Source organism: Lepus europaeus, chromosome 5 (assembly GCF_033115175.1).
Source record: "Lepus europaeus isolate LE1 chromosome 5, mLepTim1.pri, whole genome shotgun sequence".
Taxonomy (NCBI): Eukaryota; Metazoa; Chordata; class Mammalia; order Lagomorpha; family Leporidae; genus Lepus; species Lepus europaeus.
The window spans coordinates 51,110,614-51,135,965 of record NC_084831.1 but is presented as its reverse complement, the minus strand read 5'-3'; the positions used below and the strand labels follow the sequence as shown (position 1 = coordinate 51,135,965).

At 43.3% G+C, this 25,352-nt stretch overlaps 1 protein-coding gene across 5 annotated transcripts in view; it reads right to left on the bottom strand.

Moving 5' to 3' along the window:
- FGGY (FGGY carbohydrate kinase domain containing) overlaps positions 1-25,352 on the bottom strand; it is a 511,589-nt gene that overhangs the window by 65,703 nt on the left and 420,534 nt on the right. Inside the window, exon 15 of one of the 5 annotated variants that reach the window (XM_062193369.1) lies at positions 23,986-24,108. The exons of the other annotated variants lie outside the window; for them this stretch is intronic. Within the exon in view, the coding sequence (XP_062049353.1) occupies positions 24,082-24,108 (27 nt within the window). The 3' untranslated portion in view covers positions 23,986-24,081. Of the gene's footprint in view, positions 1-23,985; positions 24,109-25,352 lie in introns of those variants that run through there. 5 annotated transcript variants of the gene reach the window in all.

Below are 25,352 nucleotides of genomic sequence, written 5' to 3'. Positions count from 1 at the left end.
CATTCTGCCTACTTTTCCAGATTTTTTAGCCTATTGAAAACTCTGCCATGGGCCAGTCACCATCCTGGCTCAGCATGGGGGGCCACAGCGTAACGAGAGATGGCTTTGGAACTGGGCAGATCTAAACTGAAGTCCTGGTTTTCCACTAACTGTATGTGCAACCATGGGACAAGTCACTTCACTCCTCTGGGAGCCTCCATGTCCCATCTGTAAAGAGAGGGGACTACTCACTGATATGGGCAGTAGATGCAATATGTTCATGAGATGCCTATCAAGTGCCTGACTTGTAGGAGCTTCTTCCCAATCTCATTCCATCTACTCTAGAAGGTTGCTATGAGGGTACACTAGGTCTAAGTCCAGGCAAGAGCCTATAAACTCCTGTGTGTCACAGAGCTCTAACCTGTCCTTTGGGTCTCAGCTTAGAAATTACTTCCTTTGGGAGATTTTCCTTGACCTACATCCATGTGTGGGTCAGAAGCTCCTTCCTCTGGAACCATGGCACCTGTACACTGTATCTTCTCACCACGGTACTGGCTCCACCAGGCAAATGCTCCCCCTCCCCAGTAGACCCACAAGAACTCACAGAAGATAGGAAATAGATTGGTCTGTCTTGTCATTGTTTCACCACCATCCAGCACATAGTCACTGCCAAAGTGGAATTAGCGCTCTTTCAATTTTGTCAGTGGACACATGAATTGAAGGGAGGGTTAGTGGTTTTGAAACCTGTTTATCTTCTTAATGCATGGTAGTTTTGTCCAGGGGTTTATGGCATCATTTCTCAACATTTGTTCCTTGAAACTCTTTGGGGCCAGCGCATAGCACAGCAGGTTAAATCCCTGGCCGAGGTGCTGGCATCCCATATGGGTGCCAGTTCTAGTCCCAGCTGCCCCTCTTCTGATCCAGCTCTCTGCTGTGGCCTGGGATAACAGTAGAAGATGGCCCAAGTGCTTGGGCTCTTGCACCCACATGGGAGACCTGGAGGAAGCTCCTGACTCCTGGCTTCAGATTGGCACAGCTCCAGCTGTTGTGGGCATCTGGGGAGTGAACCAGTGGATGGAAGAACTCTCTCTCTCTGTCTCTACCTCTCTCTGTAAATCTGTCTTTCAAATAAATAAAAATAAATCTTTTTAAAAAAGAAAAACCAATTATCTTCAAGTAAACTTGGAAAACATTATATTCTTTATGCCTCCCCAACCTGGGTGATTCCCAATGCATGTTTATATTAAGGTTTTAATAGAAGTCCTGCTATGTGGACTCCTAGTTAACTTGAACATAGCAGTTTTCAAACTGATTATTTCCAAGAATACCTTTTAATATACTAAGGGACACTCTCTGGGAAATCTTGGGCTGCAGAACTGGGTCTCAACACATTCTTCTCATGGTCTCCACCAATCTTTGTCCTGATCTCCTTTCCCACTTAAAACCGCATCTTCTCCCAGGGAGGCATACATATTGGACTTGACAAGAAGGTAACACAGACAATGGCATCTTTGATAGACAGGTGAGCAACGACCACTCCAGGAACTGACCAGAAGTATTCTGATGATGGCTGGGAATGCCTTCATGTGGAGCTTTCACCATTCAAGGCACATGTGTCATTTTAACAGCTGTTCTTCCACCTCCTCCTTCCTCTTTCACTGCCTCACAATCACCACCACTGTCAATATTTACTGCATACTGCCTACACCAGGCATGTTCTTAATGCTCTTTTCTATATTAGCTTATTTAATCCTTACCTTAGGAGGGCAGTGCATAAGTCGTCATCATTCTACAGAGGGGACAAGTGAGTGCAGAGAGCTAAGGAAGACTGGAGTTTTGAAAGATGGGTAGAGCACTTTATATAGGTGGATACAAAGATATTTCACTGATTGAGAAGCTAGGGCTCTAAGCATTGAAGGAACATGTTCACCCAGAACAGATGGTCAACAGCCATATCTATCTAATTGCAAAGCTAGCTCCTTCTACCACATTGGCCTGTCTCTTGGTATCAATATGTTATATTTGTTAGTTACTTTTATTTTTTACAAAGCATTTTCATTGTCCTTATTCTACTTAAGCCTCTTGAAAATGCTTAAACAAATCTTATTTGTTTTATAGGTCTTGAAATTGAATCTCAGAAAGCTACTATTTTAGTAATATTAAAATTAATGATAACTACCACCCATTTTTGACAAGCTGACTTGCTCAGTGCAACAGAACTCAGAAAGGGCAGATGTGAGGCTCAGACTCAAGTCTTCCACTGCCAAGTCTAGAATTTGTCCCACCCTCTAAAGATGGGCCTCTCCAATGTGACCGTAGCATGATTACCCCAGCTGTGGCAGCAGAGAGAAGTTTACAACATCATTTTGGCATTCGGTTGGTGTGGCTTTTAGTGACTCAACATCTGCCATTAATTAGACTTCCTGTTGCCATGGTGATGGTTTATTGTTGTAAGGTTGATAAGATGACCAGTTCAAGAATACTATCTTCTCCTTTTTCCCTTCTACTCTCTAACAAAGTTTTTTTTTTTCTTTTTTGTCTTCTCACCTAATACAGTAGACCTTTTGCCACATAATATGATGCAGTGTTTCTCTAACCAGGACCCCCTGTTGGTGATAATCTTTGTAGTTCATGAGAATTTCATTTTCTTTTGTTCAGAACGGAGGCTTTGTCTAACCAACTTTGGTTCACATTTCATCTCTGCCACTTATTAGCTCTCTGAACATGAATTAATTAATGTTCCTTCCCATGCCTTCTTTTTTTCCATCTGGAGTAAGGGGTAATGAGACCTAACTGGAGGTGTTATTTTGAGAATCTGATACAGTAACTATATAAATACTTACTATGTAACTAGTAAGATGCTATACACAGAAGGGAATTACTGGATACTCAGGAGAAAGTAGATAATAGCAGTTTAATAGCAACAATTATTATTTACCAAGAGATGAGATGAAACAGATTTAGGATTGTCAGTTGAAGTTATTTGCTTTAATTCATCAATCAGTCATTCTAATTTCTTCTTCCATTTAACTTGTTATTTTACTTCATAGAGCTTGACCCAAGATGTAGCATATATTTCTTATTCTGTCTCTTCCACCAATCTGGAGATGTTATAAGGACTAGGACCATGGTCATTTTGTTATCACTATACCTGAATGAACAACATTTACCTTGTACCTGTGTTGGACTATGTGTTAGATAGTGGAGATACAGAAATAACTTAAGCAGAAGTCTTACTCTTGAGTTATTTAGGAAGGGTCTTCAAAAAAGGATGCATGGAAATGTTTGTTATAACAACTATGCATGAATTTCAATTTTTTGCACCAGAATAAAATTATGTTTTATTTCTCTTTCTCCATGAATTTTTTGAAGTTTCCTGGTACCTAAAGGACCTGTGAAAATGACAAAATATAAGGAATAGGGCACTAATCTGCCTCTCCAAAAGAATTTTTAAAAAAACCCAATGGCATTAATGGAATTAAATCTTCAGTGATCTTCTAGCACAAATGACTGATGTCAGGCATGAAATCCTCAAAGCTCTAAGCCCCAAAAATGATTCACAGTGTTAAGCCCCTAAAGTAATCAAAAAATTCCCTTTGAAACACACAGCTAAAAAAAAAAAAAAAAAAAAAAAAAGAATAAGGAAAGAAAAAGAAAGGAGAAGGCCTTGTTGAGCGCCAGCTCACTGACTCCTCCCAGAACAGTCTGATCCCCTCTGCCAGTGCAGCAAGAGGTCAGATCCCCAGACAGAAAATCAATCTCCAAGAGTAGTGGGGTAGAGTTTCTTATTCACCCAGGCCACGCCAAGAAGTCTGTTTTCAGCAAGGGGGATGAGGCCCAGCGGCCCACTGTACACTCTCAGGCCAAACTGATAGTGCCAGGAACACAAGCATCTGACAGAAATGCAGGCACAGAGATGACATGGTAAGAGCCCCGTAGCCGCTCTTTCTCAATGCCTAGGGTATTCTGAGGTCATTTTATCATTGTATTATTAAATATCACTATTCAGAGTCCCATGCTTGTGTTCCACAGACCCTCTGAGGCCGCCATGCAGTAGGGAAGGACAGAGACTAATGGCTAAGCCAGAGACACAGGCCAGGCTACCCTCTGCATACTTTATATGTTGGCTCCCATAGATTCCACTGCTTTAGGTTTGTATGAAAACTAGATCTTTTTTTTTTTTTTTTTTTTTTTTTGACAGGCAGAGTTAGACAGTGAGAGAGAGAGAGACAGAGAGAAAGGTCTTCCTTCCGTTGGTTCACCCCTTAAATGGCCGCCACGGCCGTAGTGCTACACCAATCCAAAGCCAGGAGCCAGGTGCCTCCTCCCAGTCTCCCATGTGGGTGCAGGGCCCAAGGACCTGGCCATCCTCCACTGCCTTCCCGGGCCACCGCAGAGAGCTGGCCTGGAAGAGGAGCAACCAAGACAGAATCCGGCGCCCCAACCGGGACTAGAATCCGAGGTACCGGTGACGCAGGCTGAGGATTAGCTTAGTGCGCCATGGCGTGGGCCGAAAACTAGATCTTGATTCTTGCAGCTTAAAGATTAGGAAAATGAGGTAAAAGGAAGTTGATCTTTTGTCCAAGTCAAACCCCGAGTTATTCAGAAACCATACAGACACTAATAATGGGGAGCTTCTCTTTGAAAACTTGGAGCAAGTGAGACTCACAGGGAGCAACTTAGAGCTGGTGCTGGTGGGCACAGGGAACTCTGTCTCCAGAGAGACACATCGGGCTTAGCTGCTGAGGCCTTCTCATCCAAATCCATCCCCAGCACCACTGAAACCAGGAGCTGGCTTTCTGTGTCACCAGCCACAGAGAACCTGTGAAGCTCCTCCTCCGGTTTGATACAACATCTGTGTATCTGGCATCTACTACCAACTAAGGATGCGTGCAACCTGGACCCTGACCTAGAAGCTCATGTGTGTTGGGAAAGCCGACACTGAAACTTCTGAGTGCAGTGCTGGAGCCAAGTACAGGGGCAGGGCAGTGTGGAAATGTTCTCCAAGAACCCACACAGAGAAGGCTTTCTGCACTCCACAGTATGCAGGCTACGAAGTCAGGATGTCTGGTTTATGTCTGAGCTTCACCCAAGACTACCTGTGTGACCTGGGGCAAGTATCTGCCCTCTGGCTCTCTGATCCAGCTATCTTGTCAGGGATGGTTGTAAGTAGCAAGGGAGTGCTTCAACAGGGTCTGGAGCACACAAAATGAATCCTCTCTGCTTTCTTCTTTAGGAGCCCCTTACAGGTAAGGGTCCCAGCTCCCCACCACACTACGATATACTGGAGATTCACATTCACAGGAAAAGCCTCCTGTTTCCTAATGGTCAAAGCACTGGCTTAAATCTTCAGATCAGAACTGTCTATAAATGCTTTTTTTTTTTTTTTTTTTTTGACAGGCAGAGTGGATAGTGAGAGAGAGAGAGACAGAGAGAAAGGTCTTCCTTTTTGCCGTTGGTTCACCCTCCAATGGCCGCTGCAGCCAGCACATCGTGCTGATCCGAAGCCAGGAGCCAGGTGCTTCTCCTGGTCTCCCATGGGGTGCAGGGCCCAAGGACCTGGGCCATCCTCCACTGCCTTCCCGGGCCATAGCAGAGAGCTGGCCTGGAAGAGGGGCAACCGGGACAGAATCCGGTGCTCCAACTGGGACCAGAACCCGGGGTGCCGGCGCCGCAAGGTGGAGGATTAGCCTGTTAAGCCACGGTGCCGGCCTGTCTATAAATTCTCCTCCACCACCTGTGGTGGTTAGGCAGTCTGCTGGATTGGGGATGACTGCTGCAATCCAGTTATCCAAACCAGTCTGGCTTGACAAGTTCCCCAGGCCTCAGAGATGCTGAGCGGTAGAACAGATACGGCCAAATTGTTAGTAGTTCCACCCCCAGCCATTCTACCCAACGCATTGGCTCTTCCAGGCCAAGGCATCAGCTGATGGGGAGGAGCTGTTGGAGAGCAGAGGAGATGAATTAGGACCTAGGGTAAGGTGGGAAGTTTTCTTCCCATCTGTTAGGGACATTGACTCAGAAGGTGACTTCTCCATATGCTGAGTGAAATAAGTCAGTCCCCAAAAGACAAGTGTATGTTTTCTCTGCTATGTTGTAGTTAAAGTAGAGTACAAAAATAATGCATAGGAATGACATGGACATCTTATGATTTGATTGTTGTTTTTATCCTCATTTATACTCCTGTGGAACTGTGGTCTCTCTACTTTTTATTTGTTGAATATTATGGTCAGTGGTAGTACATTAAGCCTGTGATTATAGAGTGGATCAAAATTATGCTTTTATAAAAATTAAAGAAAAAGAAGAAAGGAAGGAAGGAGGGAGGTTGAGGAAGGCAGAGGGGGAAGGGAGGAAAGTACGGTTATCTTCTTAGAATTGTACCTACCTATGAAATACATGAAATATGTTCTCTTTATATTAGTAAAACATTTTTTAAAAAAGAAATTCTCAAATGTGAGATTTTTACAACACGCTACATAAAAGTGCTCTCGAGTGACAGGATAGTTTTCAAGGGTCATTTAAAGAGTGTCCTTGGGGCAGGTGTGTGACCTAGCAGATAAGATGCTTGGGTTCCACAGCAGAGTAAACGGGTTCCATTCCTTGCTCCAGACCTTGACTCCAGCTTCCTGCTAATGCAGACCCTAGGAGGCAGCAGGTAATCAGGTTCTTTCCAGCCACATGAGAGACTTTGATTGGATTATGGGCTCCCAGTGTTGGTCTGGCCCAGTGACGGCCATTGTGGACATCTGAGAATTGAATCAGCTGATGGGAGCGCCTTCCTTTTAGAGTCCCAAATTAGAACTTTTTAAAATTTTTTTAGATTTATCTATTTGAAAGAGCAACAGAAAGGACACACACACACACACACACACAGAAATCTTCCATCCACAGGTTCACTCCCCTCAGAAGCCACAACAGCCAGGTCTGGGCCAGGCTGAAGCCAGAAGCAGGAACTCCATCCTGCTCTCCTACATGGATGGCAGGGGCTCAACTGTTTAGGTCATCTCCTGCTCCTTCCAAAGTGCATTAGCAGGAAGGTAGATCAGCAGCAGAGCAGCTGGAACTCCAACAGGTACTCAGATAAAGAATGCCAGTGTTGCAGGCAGCTGCTTAACCTGTTGTGCTACAGCAGGGCCACTGGATGGGAGCTCCTTCTGTGTCAGGCTGGCTCTTTACCTTTCCAATAAATAAATACATTTTTTTTAAAAAATAAAAAGTGTTACCCATCTATTTCAGGGACTCATCAAAACTGCTGGAGACAACTAATAAATTTTTTGTGATCACAAGCCATTATTCTTTTTTTTTTTTTTCTTTTTTACAGGCAGAGTGGACAGTGAGAGAGAGAGACAGAGAGAAAGGTCTTCCATAGCCGTTGGTTCACCCTCTAATGGCCGGCATGGCAGGTGCGCTGAGGCCGGCGCACCGTGCTGATCCAAAGGCAGGAGCCAGGTGCTTCTCCTGGTCTCCCATGGGGTGCAGGGCCCAAGCACTTGGGCCATCCTCCACTGCACTCCTGGGCCATAGCAGAGAGCTGGCCTGGAAGAGGGGCAACCGGGACAGAATCCGGCGCCTCGACCGGGACTAGAACCCTGTGTGCCGGCGCCGCTAGGGGGAGGATTAGCCTGTTGAGCCATGGCGCCGGCCTAAGCCATTATTCTTAAGGAGGAAACAGCATTATCATCTAAAAAGCATTTATGTTGTTGATCTTTTAAAAAGCTGAGACTTTCTACCTAAGACATTTTTTTAAAGCACTAGGCAGTTAAATGATGAGGGGGTGTTGTTCAAAGGATGCTTCCAGGACTCCTGATCAAGTTCCTAATTGACTTGTTTGTAGCTAAACACCCCCACCCCGAAACAACTGTGGTTCTTATATATCCAGTCTTCTCTCTTCCTCTGCTGAACTGGGATCCTTCCAGGAGGTAAGCTGATCCCTTTTCTCTCTGCATCTGTTTCTCTGCTCTCAGTGGCACCAGTGTCTAAAATGCCTTCTTCCTGCTGCTCCTTTGGCCGTCCTACTTAACATTTCCCTCACCCAAGCTCATCTCAAACCCCAGTTGTTCTCCAAAGCCGCACTTCTCCCTCCCACTTGTGGCCACGACCAGAGTAGATAACGTAACAATACTCTCTGGTTTCAGCTTGCTTCGGTTGTATTTCTGTTCTCCATTTTATTTTCTGACCTGTCAGCTTCTTGAAGGTGGGCAGCTTGGTCTTACTTTTCTTTTTTCATTCATTTTAATTTCTAAAACCACTTGGCCCTCTACTACATACTCCTGTACTTGGATGTCACCAGTCTAAAGAGCATGTCCTTGAGGACAGAAAAATCTGCTTGATAGAACAATGTGTACTTGATAGAACAGTGTGAACTTGGGGGAGTTATTTCAATTTTTTCTGTTTCTTCCTTTGTAAAAATGGAAAAAAGATATTTGTTTCACATTTGCCTATTCTGAAAATTTGGTAAGAAGGATTCAATATTGTTTGTGTAAGGAAATGTCTATCAGACCAGAGTAATATGAATTATGTGTGCAGCTTTCCTACTCTCAGCTTTTAAAAAGGAAAAAAGCTTAGGAAACCTTGAGGAACGGATACAAATAAATGAAGGCTCTGAGACATGAACTTCAGTCAAACACTCCAAATGCTACTTCTTAATAGTGATGTGACTCTGGGCAAGCCACTTCGTTTCCTCATTTGGGGATGAGGATAAATGCAAACCTATTACAGCAACTCACCTAGAATAATGAATGGTCCAGAGCTGTTGTTCAAAAATGAAGAGTTCCTATTTCTTTTGACTCAGTACAACCTTGTACTACACCTGGCTATCACTTGCAGTCAAGTCTTGCCTCCATGGAGAGCACTTAGGGCCAGTGGCCCCAGCGCCTAATAAAGGTTGGGCACAAGGACACTATTCACTATGATGCTTTAGTCAATTTCTTTCTTTTCAAAAGACAAATTTATCTTTTCATTCCATTTTACTACCAACATTTTTTTTTAATTTTTTTTTTTTTTTTTTGACAGGCAGAGTGGACAGTGAGAGAGAGACAGACAGAAAGGTTTTCCTTTTGCCGTTGGTTCACCCTCCAATGGCCGCCGCGGTTGGCGCGCTGCGGCCGGCGCACCGCGCTGATCCGATGGCAGGAGCCAGGTGCTTCTCCTGGTCTCCCATGGGGTGCAGGGCCCAAGAACTTGGGCCATCCTCCACTGCACTCCCTGGCCACAGCAGAGAGCTGGCCTGGAAGAGGGGCAACCGGGACAGGATCGGTGCCCCGACCGGGACTAGAACCCGGTGTGCCGGCGCTGCAAGGCGGAGGATTAGCCTAGTGAGCCACAGCGCCGGCCACTACCAACATTTTTTTTAAAAAAATGTTTCTTGTCTTTACTTAGTCAAAGTGGACTGCACTGCAGGATAACCAGCTGCCCCTTCTCCAGTTGGCCTCGCCTATTCCAATAGAGAGAGAAGAAGGGAAGTAAACTCACTGTAAGGACTCCCCTTTTACTATTTAAAATCAACTATATCTATCAGAGTTTCATCAGAACAAGTGAAACCCCTTTATATCTTTAAACTGAAATAATTTCATATAAGCAATTGATTTCGTAAATGACAGAAGTCGTCGGGAGGCCAAATAGGTGATGTTAAGGCAGCCTAGATCAGCAACAGGAGACATTGCTACCCTTCTTAGGAACCAAGGGATGATAGGAGGCAGTGCTGTGACCAGAGGCAGGAGCTGAGATGGTCAGGCTGCAAATGAAACCAAAGAAGGACTGAGTGGCCAGAACTGGGCTGTCAGAGAGAATCTGGGAGGTGGAATGGTGCAGAAGATGCAGTGAGAGGAAAGATGGCCAGACTTGGGCCTTTCCTGTACATCTTTCTTCTTTTGGCATCTCCCATTCAACAAACTTATCCAGAGACCACTTGCAGGGGTGTCTGGGCAAGAAAGGGAGAGCAGAGCAAGGAAGGGATGAGTAGGCTCTCAAAGAGCAGTCAGGAAAAAGACCTACACAGTTGTCGTTCAGTAACACAGGTGAAGCACTAATAAAGCATGGAGTTGGCTAACAATGGCAGTTATCATAAACATTACCGTCATCTTGTATGACTCTCTTTACTAGTCCATTCATACCAGCAACTATGCCAAATATGTCTTGTACATATTATCTCATGTAATCTCCACAACATGCGTAGTAGTCCTATTTTTACAAATGAGGAAACAGGCTTAGAGAGATGAAGTGATTGGCCTAATGCACAGTTGTAAATTCTGAACTCAGGATGGAACCCAGATGGGGATGATATGAGAGGCTGTCCTACTGATTATGGGCCAATTTTATTGCTTATACTCTAAGTCATGCTGCTAGTAGTCAAAACAAAGAGGACCAGATAAGTGGGATGTGTAACTTGCTCGTAATTATGGGGAGGGTATTTTATTTTAAAGCCCTGTATACTCTGTGAGCCTTAAATTTGTTCTAAAAAATAAGAGATGAAAAAATATTAGAGTATAGCAGACCACTTCTAAATGAAAATGTTTCACGCAATTATCTAAATGGACAAAAAAAAAATACATCTCTCAGTGCAGTTTATAAAGTCCATGGTGTTCTGCCCTGAAGGCAACAGGGTCTATTTGCAAGGAGGACGCCAGCTTCCGTGGCCTCTCTGTGGCTCGCTGTTTACGGATACTTGATAGGCTTTAACACCTGTTGCCCTTCTCACTTGCTGGGCACTTCATTTTAGCACTTCTCTGATGCCAGGTTCTTGACTGGCTTTCATTCTGGGGTCCTCTAAGACATGCCTAGGCCAGTGATTCAGCTTTGTTTGTGACCCTGGCTGGGGAAGGAATATTCAGGGGCAAGGACTGAAGGATATGCTGTCCATCTGCCAAGCCAGGGATCCTCGGTTCTGCGCTTGGAGTAAGTGACATCTCCAGAAATTTAGAAACCTGGGTTATCCTTGACCTGAAGTCAAATTTCAATGTCATGATCTGGGCATTCAACAAGGTAGTATATCATGAATTCTGATTCTTCTATACAAGTTCTGTGCAAAGATTTCTAGGTTTTACTTTTTTTTTTATATTCATTCATTCATTTATTTGAAAAGCAGACAGAAATAAAGAGACACACAGACAGACAAAAAGTGATCTTTCATCTACTAGTTCCTTCCTCAAATGTCTGCAACAGCTGGAGCTAAGCCAGGCTGCATTCATGAGCCAGGGACCTAACCATTTGAATCATACCTGCTGCCTCATAGGGTACACATTAGCAGGAAGCTAGAATAGAGAGAGGAGCAGGGACCCAGACCCTGTCACTCCAATGTGGGATGCAGGTGTCCCAAGCAGAATCCTTTTTTAAAATTTTTATTTAATAAATATAAATTTCCAAAGTACAACTTTTGAATTATAGTGTCTTTCCTCCCCATAACCTCTCTTTCACCCGCAACCATCCCATCTCCCACTCCCTCTCCCATCCCATTCTCCATCAAGATTCATTTTCAATTATCTTTATATACAGAAGATCTACTTAGTATTTACTAAGTAAAGAGTTCAACAGTTTGCACCCACACAGAAACACAAAGTATAAAGTACTGTTCGAGTACTAGTTATACCATTAATTCACATAGTACAACACATTAAGGACAGAGATCCTACATGGGGAGTTAAGTGCACAGTGACTCCTGTTGTTGATTTAACAAAATAAGAGTAATAAACTCTGATTTATGATGTCAGTAATCACCTGAGGCTCTTGTCATGAGCTGCCAAGGCTATGGAAGCCTCTTGAGTTCACCAACTCTGATCTTATTTAGACAAGACCATAGTCAAAGAGGAAGTTCTCTTCTCCCTTCAGAGAAAGGTACCTCCTTCTTTGATGGCCCGTTCTTTCCACTGGGCTCTCACAGAGATCTTTCATTTAGGTCATTTTTTTTTCCACAGTGTCTTGGCTTTCCATGCCTAAAATACTCTCATGGGCTTTTTAGCTGGCTCAGAATGCCCTAAGGGCTGATTCTGAGGCCAGAGTGCTGTTTAGGACATCTGTCCTATGACATATGTCCTTCTATGTGTAACCCATTTCCCATGTTGGATTGTTCTCTCCTTTTTAATTCTATCAGTTAGTATTAGCAGACACTAGTCTTGTTTATTTGATCCCTTAATCCTATCATTATGATCAATTATGAACTGAAACTGATCACTTTGACTAGTGAGATGTCATTGGTACATGCCATCTTGATGGGATTGAATTGGAATCCCCTGGCACATTTCTGACTCTACCATTAGGGGTAAGTCCAATTGAGCATGTGCTGAACTGTACATCTCCCTCTCTTATTCCCACTCTTATATTTAACTTTTCAGTTAAATTTAAACACCTAAAAATAATTGTGTGTTAATTAAAGAGTTCAACCAATGGTATTAAGTAGAACAAAAAAATACTAAAAGGAATAAAATAGTAAATTGTTCCTCGATAGTCAGGACAAGGGCTGATCAAGTCACCGTTTCTCATAGTGCCCATTTCACTTCAACAGGTTTCCTTTTAGGTGCTCCGTTAGTTGTCACTGATCAGGAAGAACATATTTGCCCTGTGGGACTGGCTTATTTCACTCAGCATGTTTTCCAGATTCCTCCATTTTGTTGCAAATGACCGGATTTCATTTTTAACTACTGTATAGTATTCAATAGAGTACATGTCCCATAATTTCTTTATCCAGTCTTCTGTTGATGGGCATTTGGGTTGGTTCCATGTTTTAGCTATTGTGAATTGAGCTTCAATAAACATTGAGGTGCAGATGGCTCTTTTATTTGCCAATTTAATTTCCTTTGGGTAAATTCCAAGGAGTGGGATGGCTGGGTTGTATGGTAGGGTTATATTCAGGTTTCTGAGCAATCTCCAAATTGACTTCCATAGTGGCTTTACCAGTTTGCATTCCCACCAACAGTGGATTAGTGTCCCTTTTCCCCCCACATGCTCACCAACATCTGTTGTTGGTATATTTCTGTATATAAGCCATTCTAACCGGGGTGAGGTGAAAGCTCATTGTGGTTTTGATTCCCAAGCAGACTCTTAACCATTATGCTATCTAGGTTAGGTTTTAAATAAATGACAAGTTTAGACTTTGGTACCAGGATGAACCAGGACTCTCCTGAAGAACTGTGACCACCACATGACATCTCCCAGCTGGAGGCCTGAAGCTCATTGAACCCAGAGACTAGATCAGTTGTACAGAGGTTTGGTCCATCTAGTTTTAAAACAATCTGGGTTTCAATATCCTTAGGCATTACTTTTAGCACTAAAACCATGTTAATAATAGTACTTTTTAAAAAAATTTATTTGAGAGGTAGAGTTATAGATAGTGAGAGAGAGAGAGACAGAGAGAAAGGTCTTCTATCCGTCAGTTCACTCCCCAAATGGCCGCTACGGCTGGTGCTGCACCGATCCGAAGCCAGGAGTCAGGTGCTTCTTCCTGGTCTCCCATGCAGGTGCAGGGGCCCAAGCACTTGGACCATCCTCCACTGCCCTCCCGGGCCACAGCAGAGAGCTGGACTGGAAGACGAGCAACCAGGACTAGAACTGGCACCCATATGGGATGTCGGTGCCACAGGCAGAAGATTAACCAAGTGAGCCATGGCACCAGCCCCACTAATAATAGTACTTTTATACAACCTGGCACAGAGTCAGATCATCTTGCCCTTGTCTCTCCATATTTATGGGGCTTGCCTTGTACCTGAACTCGTGTGAATCTAGAACCCCTGCCTCCCAAAATAAATGGTTGGTATATTTTCTTCTTTCTCAGTAGCTTCTCACTTGTTGAGTTTTACTCTGGTAGTCTGCTTGGTAATTTATTGTGAACTTCCTTAAATCCTTTACAGCAAAAGAGAATGAATGGCAACCAAGTTATTTGCTCCTTAAGCAAAACTTCCAAGATCAGCGTAAGCAGCTGCGTATCCATCACATCCCAGGGCCAATGATTCTGGTGAGTCACTCTGGCCTGCTCCACCTGCCCCTCATACGTCACCTGTTAAAGCATTAGCACAGCTGCAGGCTTAGCCTTACCATTCCCTCAAGCAGAAGGGAGAAAGAATTTCTTCCTCACTAGTAAGGGGCCTGGATTTCCTCAAGTGGCATCTGCCCTATTTCTAGCGTAGGGCATGGAAGTCTGGAGGATATGTGGAAGGTGAGTCTGCAGCCAAACCACCTGAGTTTAAATCCCCATTCCCCCATTAGCCATCTATGTGACCCTAGACAAGCTACTCAATGTCTTGGTGCCACAATTTCCTGTTTTATATGGTAGATTGATGATGCCAGGTACATCATAGGATTGCTTGAGGATTAATGCACAAAATAATCACAGTACTTTTCCATGTAACCTGCCTTGTGATAAATGTGCTTTCATTCATAGAATCTTTGCAGTGGTCCAGTGGGGGTAGTTAATGCAAAACTGAGTATCGGAGAAATTAACGCCCCACTGGGTTTGTTCACATAGCTAACGTGCCAAGAAAATGCCATCACCCTAGGGTGTAACAAGGTGACATGGAGGGCTTCCTTCTCTTCTGCCCATTTGATTTCTTCTCACTCTGCCCACCATGGATTCAGCTCACTTATTCTCTCTCTGCCATTGCCAGACTTGGCAAGCAGTTGCCAAAACAGCATATGTCTGGGCCTCCAGTAGTTATCACCAGCACTCACTGTGGTGAGCTGAATGGAGAGAGACTTGTTTGTTGGACCTCATGTTCTCTCTGCTTCCAGAGGAGACACTCCACTGCAGAGAGGAAGAGCAGTGACTTGGGGACCCGTGGCCCCCAGATCGGCTCCCCCAGCCGCTGAGCCTCCAAGACCGGGTTCAAGGATTGCCTCTTTGGGAGGACCGCCCTAGCCCTCAAGAGAGTGGAAGACTCCTTCCTTCTCTGGTGCCCTGTTCTGCAGTTAGGTAGTAATTATAATTTAAACAAAGAACGGCCAACAGGAAATAAAACCGTTTTGCTTTATACATACTAACAGTTCACTCCCTACAACAAGAATTACCTCGTATCTCCAGATCTTGTCTTTTACAGATCAGGGCTCTCGAGCCCAGGGCAATGAAGTAACTCACCAGAGGTAAGTGGCAGAGCCAAGATTTGAGCCCAAGCCAGCGGAATTGCCGGGACATTTTCATCATGACTTTTTCATACTGGGTCCACCCTCCCCCCCACTAGGCTGGGAACTCCTTGGCCACTGAGATTAGGTCTAATGTTTCTTTGGCCTACTACCATCTAGGATTGTTCCTGTCACATGGGGGCCCCTCCTGATGAACAGTGCTTCAAAGAATGAAACAGGGATCCCCACAGCCTGCTCTGTGCCAAGGCCAAGTGCACGTGTGCCTTCTCCCGAGCCAGTCCTCTGTCCTCTGACAGCCCAGCTACTACAGCCCATGACTGTCTCCAGCAGCGGAGGAGAGCAGAAAACGCATCCTGGCATCACAGGAAGCACTTGAGTAAACGGTGGTGCATTAATGGGGCAAAAACAAGCCAGGGGAGTGATGAATTTGGCTTTCCCTTTGATATTATGTTTACACAAGTTGATTATATAGCACTTAATTACTAATTTGCCCTACTTAAACCAGGAGTGCCTTTAATTTTTAATGAGGTAAGGGAAGAAGATGCCTTTACTTAGTAAGGAGTAGCTATTTTATTTCCTTCTCTTGTTCTGTCCAGCCAATTAATAACACTTCTAGGGAAATACATCTCTCTCATGAGTTCTTTCTCCTCATCTTCTCCCCGACCTCCCAGGTTCAAAAAGAAATGCAAACAGACAAGAGCCATTTAAAAAATAAACGAACTTACTTCCCCTCTGACCTGGCTGGCTGGACAGGAAAAGCCCTGTACAGTGGAGTAACATGGTACCCATAAATGGTGCTATCTGATAGTGGGGGGTGGGTGTGGGTGTGTCTATTCCCAGAAACCACAACTTGATTTTAACCAATAACACAGTAAACAGCCATGGGTCTCTAAGCAAGGCAATCCCACCCCACTACAGTCCCATTTTGTTTGCTGGGTGTCAATGCCAGATTACTTTAAGGATGGTCTTGGGGAAGCCTAGATACTGAGAAGGGCATGCACTTTGGAGTCAGATCTGATTTCATGCTAGGCCCGTCACTTGCACATTGCTTATTTTGAGTGTGTTTCCTCTCTATAAAGGAGAAGTGAATAACTTGCAAAAATTAAATGCTATCTAAAGTGCCTTAGCACCCATGCTCAGCTTGAGTAGGTGCTGAAAAATATTAGCTTGCCCCTCCCCATTAGCAGGAAAATGAAAGCAGGAATAATGGAGTCACCTGCAGCATGCTTCTCATTATTAGCAGGGCTAGGAGTCCAATTCAGTGCTACTCCAGGGGCCCATGTGTAATGACAAGAGAGCTTGCCCCAGACTGTAAACCAGCACACTGATGTTCATGGAGAACATCTTGCTGTGAATCAGATGGCATGTGAATGGTGCACGTGGTGACAGAATTGAATTACATTCTGAAGCAAGTGCCTTATCTCATCATAAAGCCAACCCAGCCACTGCCAGACTGGACCCGGGTCCACGGCCCACTGAGTAGCCCAGCCTAGAAGACTATGTTGGACATCCTCATGTGTTCCTGAAGTCCTGCTCTACCCTTCACTAAGCCCAGACAGGCTGACCTGTGTGGACTGTATCAACGAGTTCCCTTGCCCTTTGATTTTAAATCCAGCCAAAGAGGAGGCCAGCAGCAGATCACAGACAGGGAGGAGAATGGGGTTCACACAGCCCTTTCCTCCCAGGGTCACTTGCAGCCAGCTGCCTGGGCAGTCCCTACACGATCCTCTTTTAAGGGCTTCCATGACTGCACTGTGCTCTGGCCTCTTCAGGCATAACTATTACAAACCCCAGGATACCACATTCTCCCTTTTGACTTCTCTATGCCCTGCCCACAGTTTCAAAAATGTTCTCTCTTTTAAACACTCTACAATTATCCCAGGGGTAGATATTTGACCTAGTAGTGAAGATACCACTTGAGATGCTGCAAGCCCATATTGGAGTACCTGAATTCAAGTCCCAGCTCTGTCTCAGTTCTGTTTTCTGGTAATATACACCATAGTAGGTTCAGGTAGTTGTGTCCCTGCCACCCACATGGGAGACGTGGACTGAGTTCTTGGCTCCTGGCTTCAGTCAGGCCCAGCCCCAGCAGCTACAGATGGGAGCTGTCTCTGTATGACTGTCTCTCTGCCTTTCAAATAAATAATAAATACATAGATACATAAATAAAAAAATTTAAAAAGAATTTAAAATGATCCTAATTGGAAAGCATCTTTTGTTTACTTGTTAGGATACTGACTGATACAGTGACATTTTAATGTACATCTAAATTCTCAGCATCTACTTCTCACACCTGTTTTTACATAGCAGCAATCACACGTAGCTCCAGAAAAGTCCATTTCCATTTGCAGCAGAGTGAATAATTGTTGATTTTGGATTCCTGGACTAGGATTTGGGTTTTGGCTCTGTCACTTTCTTGTCATTGTCTCAGTGAGTCACTTAATCTCACCTTGTTTTCTCATTGGCAAAATTATAACGATAACAGTATAGACTGTTTCCTTTTTGTAGTTTTTAACATAGCACAAAATGTTTAGGTCTGCAAAATTTTTTTGAAATGCATATTCTAAAAGGCAAATCTCTCAAGTTTCTGAATCAGTGGTACTTTCTTATGGGTCACTACAGAATATCAAATACCTCCACTGAGTGACTGTGAGGATGATTTCGTGTTTCCACCTGTATACACCTCTTGATCATTTTCATCAGTGCTGCAAACAGACCCTTTCATAGACTTTAGTGAAAAAAGGATTTATAGCAGTGTGAAATGCTATCTTGAACAAAATCAAGTTCAAGAGTTAGACAACCTTTATTTTAGAAATACAAATCTGTAATCCTTCCAAGTATCTAAGAATTCTGTAGATATTTGGCCACTGCTTGCTTTTATAAAAACCTAGTTCTTAAGTCTCTGAATAAAATTGCAAGGGAAGAAAAGATATTTAGGAACAACGTATTTGTGAGTCTAAATCTTCATGTTAACAACAACAGTCTTAAAAGTTCCTTCTAAGCAAAGCTGCTGATTAAAGTGCTTCATACTGTTTCCTTCTATAAAAAAGGTAAATAAGTAGATTATGATTGAAAGCAAATAAATAAAGCAAGAACATGAAGTTTTTCTCAGGCAAAGAATCCAAAAATTTCAAAACTACAGAGCACCCTTCCTGTTTTAATCTCTTTGGTCAACACTCAACCCAACAGTGATGACAAATGTGTGATGCTGAACTTTTCTATGAACCCTACCATACAAAGTGTGGCTGAGTTGCTATATTGGAATCTGTGCCCTTTCCAGGCAATGGGTATATGCTCCCTGGGTTATCACTTCATAGATTAACAAAATCCTGGACTTGGATGTCAATCAAGGTTGTACAGTCTCTGTGCTTAAAACCCACATCTGCACAGTGTTAACTGTCAACAAGTGGGTTAACAATTCCACAAACAAGAGACTGAAAGTCACAAGCCCTGTTCCTATCTCATCTTCTAAGGGACAGGAGAATCAAACGTTATATATGAGGGTACTTCAAAAAGTTCACAGAAAAGTGGAATTGAAAATTAAATTTTTTGGTACAAAAAATTCTGAGGAGCTGGCCTTGTGGCCCAGCAGGTTAAACCACCACTTGCAATGCCAGCATCTCATATCTCAGTGTTGATTCAAGTTCCAGCTGTTCTGCTTCTGAGCCAGATCCCTGCTAATACACCTGGAAAGGCAGGAGAAAATGGCCCAAGTACTTGGGCCCCTGCCACCCATGTGGGAGATCAGGATGGAATTCCTGGCTCCTGGCTTTGGTTTGACCCAGCTCTGACTCTTGCAGCCATTGCAGAGTGAACCAGTGGATCTCTCTCTCTCTCTCTCTCTCTCTCTCTCTCTCTTTCCCTCCCTCCCTCCCTCCCCCCATCTCTGCCTTTCAAATAAATGAGTAGGTCTTAAAAAATCAAAATCAATGCATAAGTTTTTCAAAATATGCATTTTCCATGAGCTTTTTGAAGACCTCTCATATATATTCATTTCAAAAATTTTTTCATCAAAATAAACTTGTCTTTTAATTCCATTTTCCATGAACTTTTTGAATACAGTCATAGGTTAGATTCAAATAATTTCTGAAAAACAGAATTCTAATTCTGAGATGGTGTTTTGACCTTTACATTCATGGTGTTATTATGCAAGCTGAATTGATTTATACAAGCCAGTATACTTCTAATTAATCAGAATCTGAATTTGTGTTTTTTGGGGGTCTGGGGTGGGGGTGGTAATTCTTAGAAAGATAAGAACATACTATTAACGAGGTGCGACAATAAGTATAGTGAATGTTAGTACAAACATACAATTCTTAATTTAATTCTTTAAACAATTACCATTCTGAAGCTTGTTTTTAACTTCATATGAGACACTGACATGTGGCACAGGATACTCCAGAAATTCAATCAGAAAAATGAGGCTGTTTAAGTAGAAACCAGAGTCTCCTACCTTCAGAAACACATGCTTAAGCAGCAAAGGGCAAAAGGCTACGGAATATGCTGATAAGATCAAGACCATATGTGAGTCAACAGGACCACAAGAGGCCTGGGAGTGAAAGTTAGAAAGAACTGAAAGTCACAACGAGTCCCCTGTACATAAGAAATGCTGGAGTTTCCTATACTATCCTTGGTAGGAGCATGAATTCTAACTGTGTAAAAATCCTAAGAGTTGGACATAATTTTATGGGCATAATATAGGGTGTGTATAAAAATTTAGCCACAGAGGTGTTACTTCTAGCATTCTTTTAAAAAAATGGAGGCAACCTAAATATTGAAGACTTTGAAACTGGTAAAAAAAAAAGTCATAGTACATTCTATAGGTAGAAAATTATGTAGCCTGCAGAAATAATGAATAAAGGGGCCAGCTTTGTAGAGTAATGGGTTAAGCTGCTGCCTGTGACGCTGGCATCTCATATGGGCACTGATTCAATTTCCAGCTGCTCCACTTTGGATCTTGCTCCCTGCTAAAGGCCTGGGAAAGCAGTGGAGGATGGCCCAAGTCCCTGGGCCCCTGTGCCCAGTGCAAGACATGGATGAAGCTCCTGGCTTCTGGCTTCAGCCTGGACCTGCCCTGGACCTTGTGGGCATATGGGGAGTGAACCAGTGGATGGAAGATTTCTCTCTGTCTCTCCCTTTCTGTCTGTAACTCTGTCTCTCTAATAAATAAACTTAAGAAAAATCTTTTAAAAAATAATAAATAAAAATGTTTACAAAAAGGTTCCATATATTAGCAAGTTTACAAAAAGGTACCATATATTAGCAAGTGAGGGACAAAGGTTACAAACAGTATGCATTGTATAAACATATTTTTATAATATTAAAAATAAAAACCAGGATGGGTATATGGTATAGTGGGTTAAATCATTGTTTTGAACACCTGCATCGCATATCAGAATGCTGGGTTAGAATCCTGGCTCTACTTCTGAGTCAGCTTCTGCTAATGGGCCTGGGAGGCAGCAGACCATGCCACAGGTACCTGAGTTTCCGTCAGCCATTTGGGAGACCAGGAGTTACTGCCTCCTTGCCTCAGTCTGGCCCAGTCTGAGTTGTTGTTGGCATTTGCAGAGTGAACCAGTGGATGGAACCTCTCTCTCTGTCTTTCAGATCAGTAAATGAAACTTAAAAAAATTATTGGGAATGAAATTTTAAAATATGTTTATAAATTTTTTTTCTTTAAAAACACAAGTGGCCAATCAACACTGTGGCGTAGCAGGTACAGCAGCTGCCTGTGGTGTCGGCATCTCCTTTGGGCACCTACACATGTGGGAGACCCAGAAGAAGCCCTGGCTCCTGGCTTTGGATCGGCCCAGCCCCACCTGTTGTGGTCATTTGGGGAGTGAACCAGTGGATGGAAGAGCTCATTCTCTCTTTCTGACTCTCTCTGTAACTCTGCCTTTCAATAAATAAATAGATCTTTTTTAAAAAAAAAAGTACAGAATGATTAAAAAACATATGCACAAAGAACAAAAAGAATAGAAATTGCAATATTAAGCAGTTCATTAAATAACCCCAAATGTGTAATTTGAGGGTAGTATTTCATATTTTCTTTCATTTGAATTTTCTTATGTTTCCCCAATGAATGTGAAATATTGACTATACTCCAATAAGGGTTAGCAGGGGAAAGCAAGCAAACCAAGAATGAGTGCTGCAAGAAATGGATGCTTTCATACTTCTGAGCATCCATTATATTTCAGTCTTTCCAAACCTCCAGAAGTTAAGATCATGACAATCAGTTTTACTTTGCACATTGTCAAACTCATGTTTATGGTGTCAGAAATGCAAATAGAACTAAAAATCACACAGATTTGACTCTCAGAGAATGTAGTAAAGTGGGAGACGTATACAATATCACAGGCTTTGAAGTACAGAAATGGTGATGAATGTAACTGGCTCTAAATGGAGCAAGTTTCATGGGAGGGAAAAAAAAATAGAAACAGAGGCCTCAGCTAAGCAATGAGGCTGTTTGCAAGGACTGGCCTTAAGGGTGGACCACTGCGGTCAACAGATAGTTTATCTTGTGGGCACACATTACAGCAAGGGTGAATAATCAGGGCTCTCAACTGGCCACTTACAAGGATTGGTCTGGAAGGCACAGGAGTCTGTCTGGACTGTGACAGGGAAGGCTGATGGTGGGAGTGCATGGAGTCAGTGGTTTATAGGGGCAGTAACATTCAACACAGTGGGAGAAGAAAGGTTTTTGATTAATTGGCCTCATTGTCCTTACACTGGTACTCCCTGTAAAATGATTGCTGATTTCAGTTTGAGCTCTTATCTCTTCTCCTTTTGCTGGTTTTTGCTTCAGATGCTTCCTCTACTGTTATTTTTTTTTTTCCTTTTCTTTTTTTGGCAGGAGGAGGAGAGGGGTAGGCAGTTCAAGATAAATAACATGGTTGGAATCAAGGCTTGTTTTGTATAAATAATCTTGTGAAAAAACCTGCCTCTTGAGATAAGAAATTATAGAAAGCTAATGACATCTGCAGGGGGCCTGAGGGAAGCAGAAGGTGGAGAGGCATTTTATATTTCTGCCTCTGTCATTAGATTGGGTTTTCCCTTGCAACATCTTGAACCTGCATCTTTATTTGTTGTTGCTCTTCCTAGAGCCTCTCTGCTGTCTGTGTTTAGGAAATGTAGGCCAGTTGATAGTTCATAAATTTAGTTTTTTCCTGTTAATTTTCTAAGACCTGGGAGCCTATAGGGATGCTTCCAACTTCTAATTATAGTTTTGTTTTCCAGGGTATTCAGAATTAGAGAGGGTCAATTTGTAGTGCACTGATGTTGAGGTGGGGGAGTGGCCAGGTGGAAAGATCACAGGCTCAAGACTACATGGATGCCACACTCCACTGAATACAAGGAGGGAAGAGAATTCCTTTCGTTGCATGTCCACTCCAAACCCAGTATGTGAACTTCTACCATGGACTCAGCATTTCTGTGTTTTGGTTCCATACTACGGACTAAGCTGCAGAGAGAAAGATGATCATGGATTATCCTCGAGGATATCACACTCTTTAGTAGAAGAGACACAGTTTTGAAAACTGCAAGAAGGAAAACATGCTTTGTGGAGAAGGACAACCTTCTGGGATATTATTAGTCATTCTGTTCTTTAGTGTGGATGCATGGCTGTATCAGTACCCTTTGAGAGATCCAATGTGAAAAGGGGACGGTAAGATGACTTTAAATGTCTAACTGAAGGGAGAGCAGAAAAGGCAAGGGAAGAGAGGGAGAGACAAAGAGAATGAATGGATAAAAGAATAGGAGATTGGGGCTGTGGCACAGCGGGTTAATGCCCTGGCCTGAAGCGCTGGCATCCCATATGGATGCTGGTTCTAGTCTTGGCTGCTCCTCTTCCGATCAGCTCTCTGCTATGGCCTGGGAAAGCAGTAGAAGATGGCCCAAGTCCTTGGGCCCCTGCACCTACGTGGGAGACCCAGAAGAAGCTCCTGGCTCCTGGCTTCGGATTGGTGCAGCTCCGGCTGTTGTGGCCATCTTGGGAGTGAACCATCGGATGGAAGACCTCTCTCTCTCTCTCTCTGCCTCTCCCCTATGTATGTAACTCCGACTTTCAAATAAATAAATAAACCTTTTAAAAAAAAGAATAGGAGATGGAAGCTAGGCATTATCAGCATAGTTCATAATTTGCAATACCAGTGGACCTTGCACTTGACCTGTCTCTCGTTGACATGTGACCAGAAAATTTCAACCACTGTCCCTCTCCCTCTACCTGATACAATTCCCTCAGGATTGATATGTATAGACTTGGGCAGAATGTGCATACATTCTGATTATTGGTATCAGCAAAGGAAGGTACAGGGTTCTACCCACGCTGAAGCCACCCATTCCCGTGCCCAGGATGAAAATCTGTCTCCCCAGGCACATAAACCTCTTCCCTGGTTCTGTAGACTGGGTCCTCTGAACTCTTACTTGTCTTTCCTTCATCTGAAGTAGGTAGACGACTCTGGCTAGGTAAGAAGTGAAATCCTGCTTTCAACCACCAGATGTATGGTATATGAGAAGGGAAACTATCTGGCCTGCTGGAGTGGTTGAATAGCAGGCAGGAACCACTTAGCTTTCTTGAAGGATAGAGTGGCAGGCATCCTGCACACCGAGTTAGGATATTGAAGTTGAAAGAAAAGACTGTGTTGCTGTTCAGCTTGAAAAATATGAATCAGGGAGGAAGCAATCCTGTTTCACCATACCTTGCCAGAGGAAAGCTTGAGCTGACCTCTAGGCCTGGGGCGCGAAGGCAAGGCTAGATCCGCTTCTTTGGGGTGGGGGTGGGGGAGGATGGTGTGAATAAAGCCACGTTTACATGCATTTACCTTTCCAAACAAAATTATTCTAATGATGTTGGTCATATCTGGGAGGTCACTAGAGCTCTCAAAGGCTCTTTATCTCAACAGCACCACATAAATGACAATTCTTATTTAGACATTTATTTCAAAAAGGAAACAAGTGACATTGTCTGGGGATATACAGGCAAGCATAGAACTCAACACAGCAGGGATTGTCTCAGGTGGGTTTTAAGACCTCAGGCCTCTCTCAGCTGCCCCCAGAGTGCAGTGTGTCCTGAAAACAAGACAGGTACAGACTTCTTAGGGTTGGACCAGAGAAATGAGCTGTCTTTAAGATACTTTGAGCCTTGTAGAAGATACTGAAGTCATCAATTACCATGTCTGATAAACCAAAGCCTAGATTCTGTACCAGCAGATTAATAGCAAATTTCACAGAGTAAAAACTTCAGTGGGAAATTGAGTTCAGTTCCCAAACACAGGAAGATGTCAGCAAATCTTCATGAAGTTGGGAATGCTGGTTTTGATGACAATATCAGTGGAGGGCCACACCTGAGTCCTGCGTCAGTCTAATGGAACAGCCCCGTCCTGTCCGGCTGTGGACTATCTCTTGATTTGTGAACCATGCATTTCTTTTCAGAAAACACACTTTTAAATATTTAAGATGCCAGGGAATAATTTTCAAAAATTGAATAAATTAGAAAAAGAAGTGAATCAAGATAGAATATAGATCCAGAAAGACTTTCCTTTTAGTTCTGCTATTGCCTTTACAAAGGCATGCAGCCTTGGGCAAATTACTTAACTATCTCTTAGAGGCTTGGTTTCTTCATATACAACACAAGGACAAAAGAAAAATCTACCATGCAGGCAGGGTGACTGTCAGATAAATATTACAGCCTGGTGTTTAAACAGGAGAAACCTAATTTTTCACAGTTCTAGAGGTCAAAGTAAGATATCAGGGTGCCAGCATCCTAGGAGTCTGGTGAGGGCCCTCTTTTAGCTTGTAGACAACCAGATTCTTTCTGTGTCCTTATGTGGTAGAGAGGGAGAAGGAGAGGAAGAAGGAGAGGGGGAGGGGGAGAGGGAGGGGAGGGGAAGGAGGAGGGAGAGGCAGGAAAGGGTGGAGGAGAGGGAGGAGAGGGAGGAACGGAAGAGGAGGGACAGGGAGAGTCTGAAGATAGGGATCCTGGGTGTTCCAAACAAGGGGACCTTTTTTTCCTTTCTTTTTTTATGTTTTATTTTTTATTTAAAAAAATTTTAATTTATTTTTAAATTTATTTTTCTTGCCAAAAAATCTTTTATTTAAGGAATACAGACTTCATGCATTTCATGAGTAAACTTTAGGAATACAGTGATTCTTCCCACCATACCCACCCTCCCACCCACTCTCCCACCCCTCCCTCTCCCATTCCCAGTCCCATTTTCCACTAAGATCCATTTTAGATTAGCTTTCTTTTTTTTTTTTTTTTTTTTTTTGACAGGCAGAGTGGACAGTGAGAGAGAGACAGAGAGGAAGGTCTT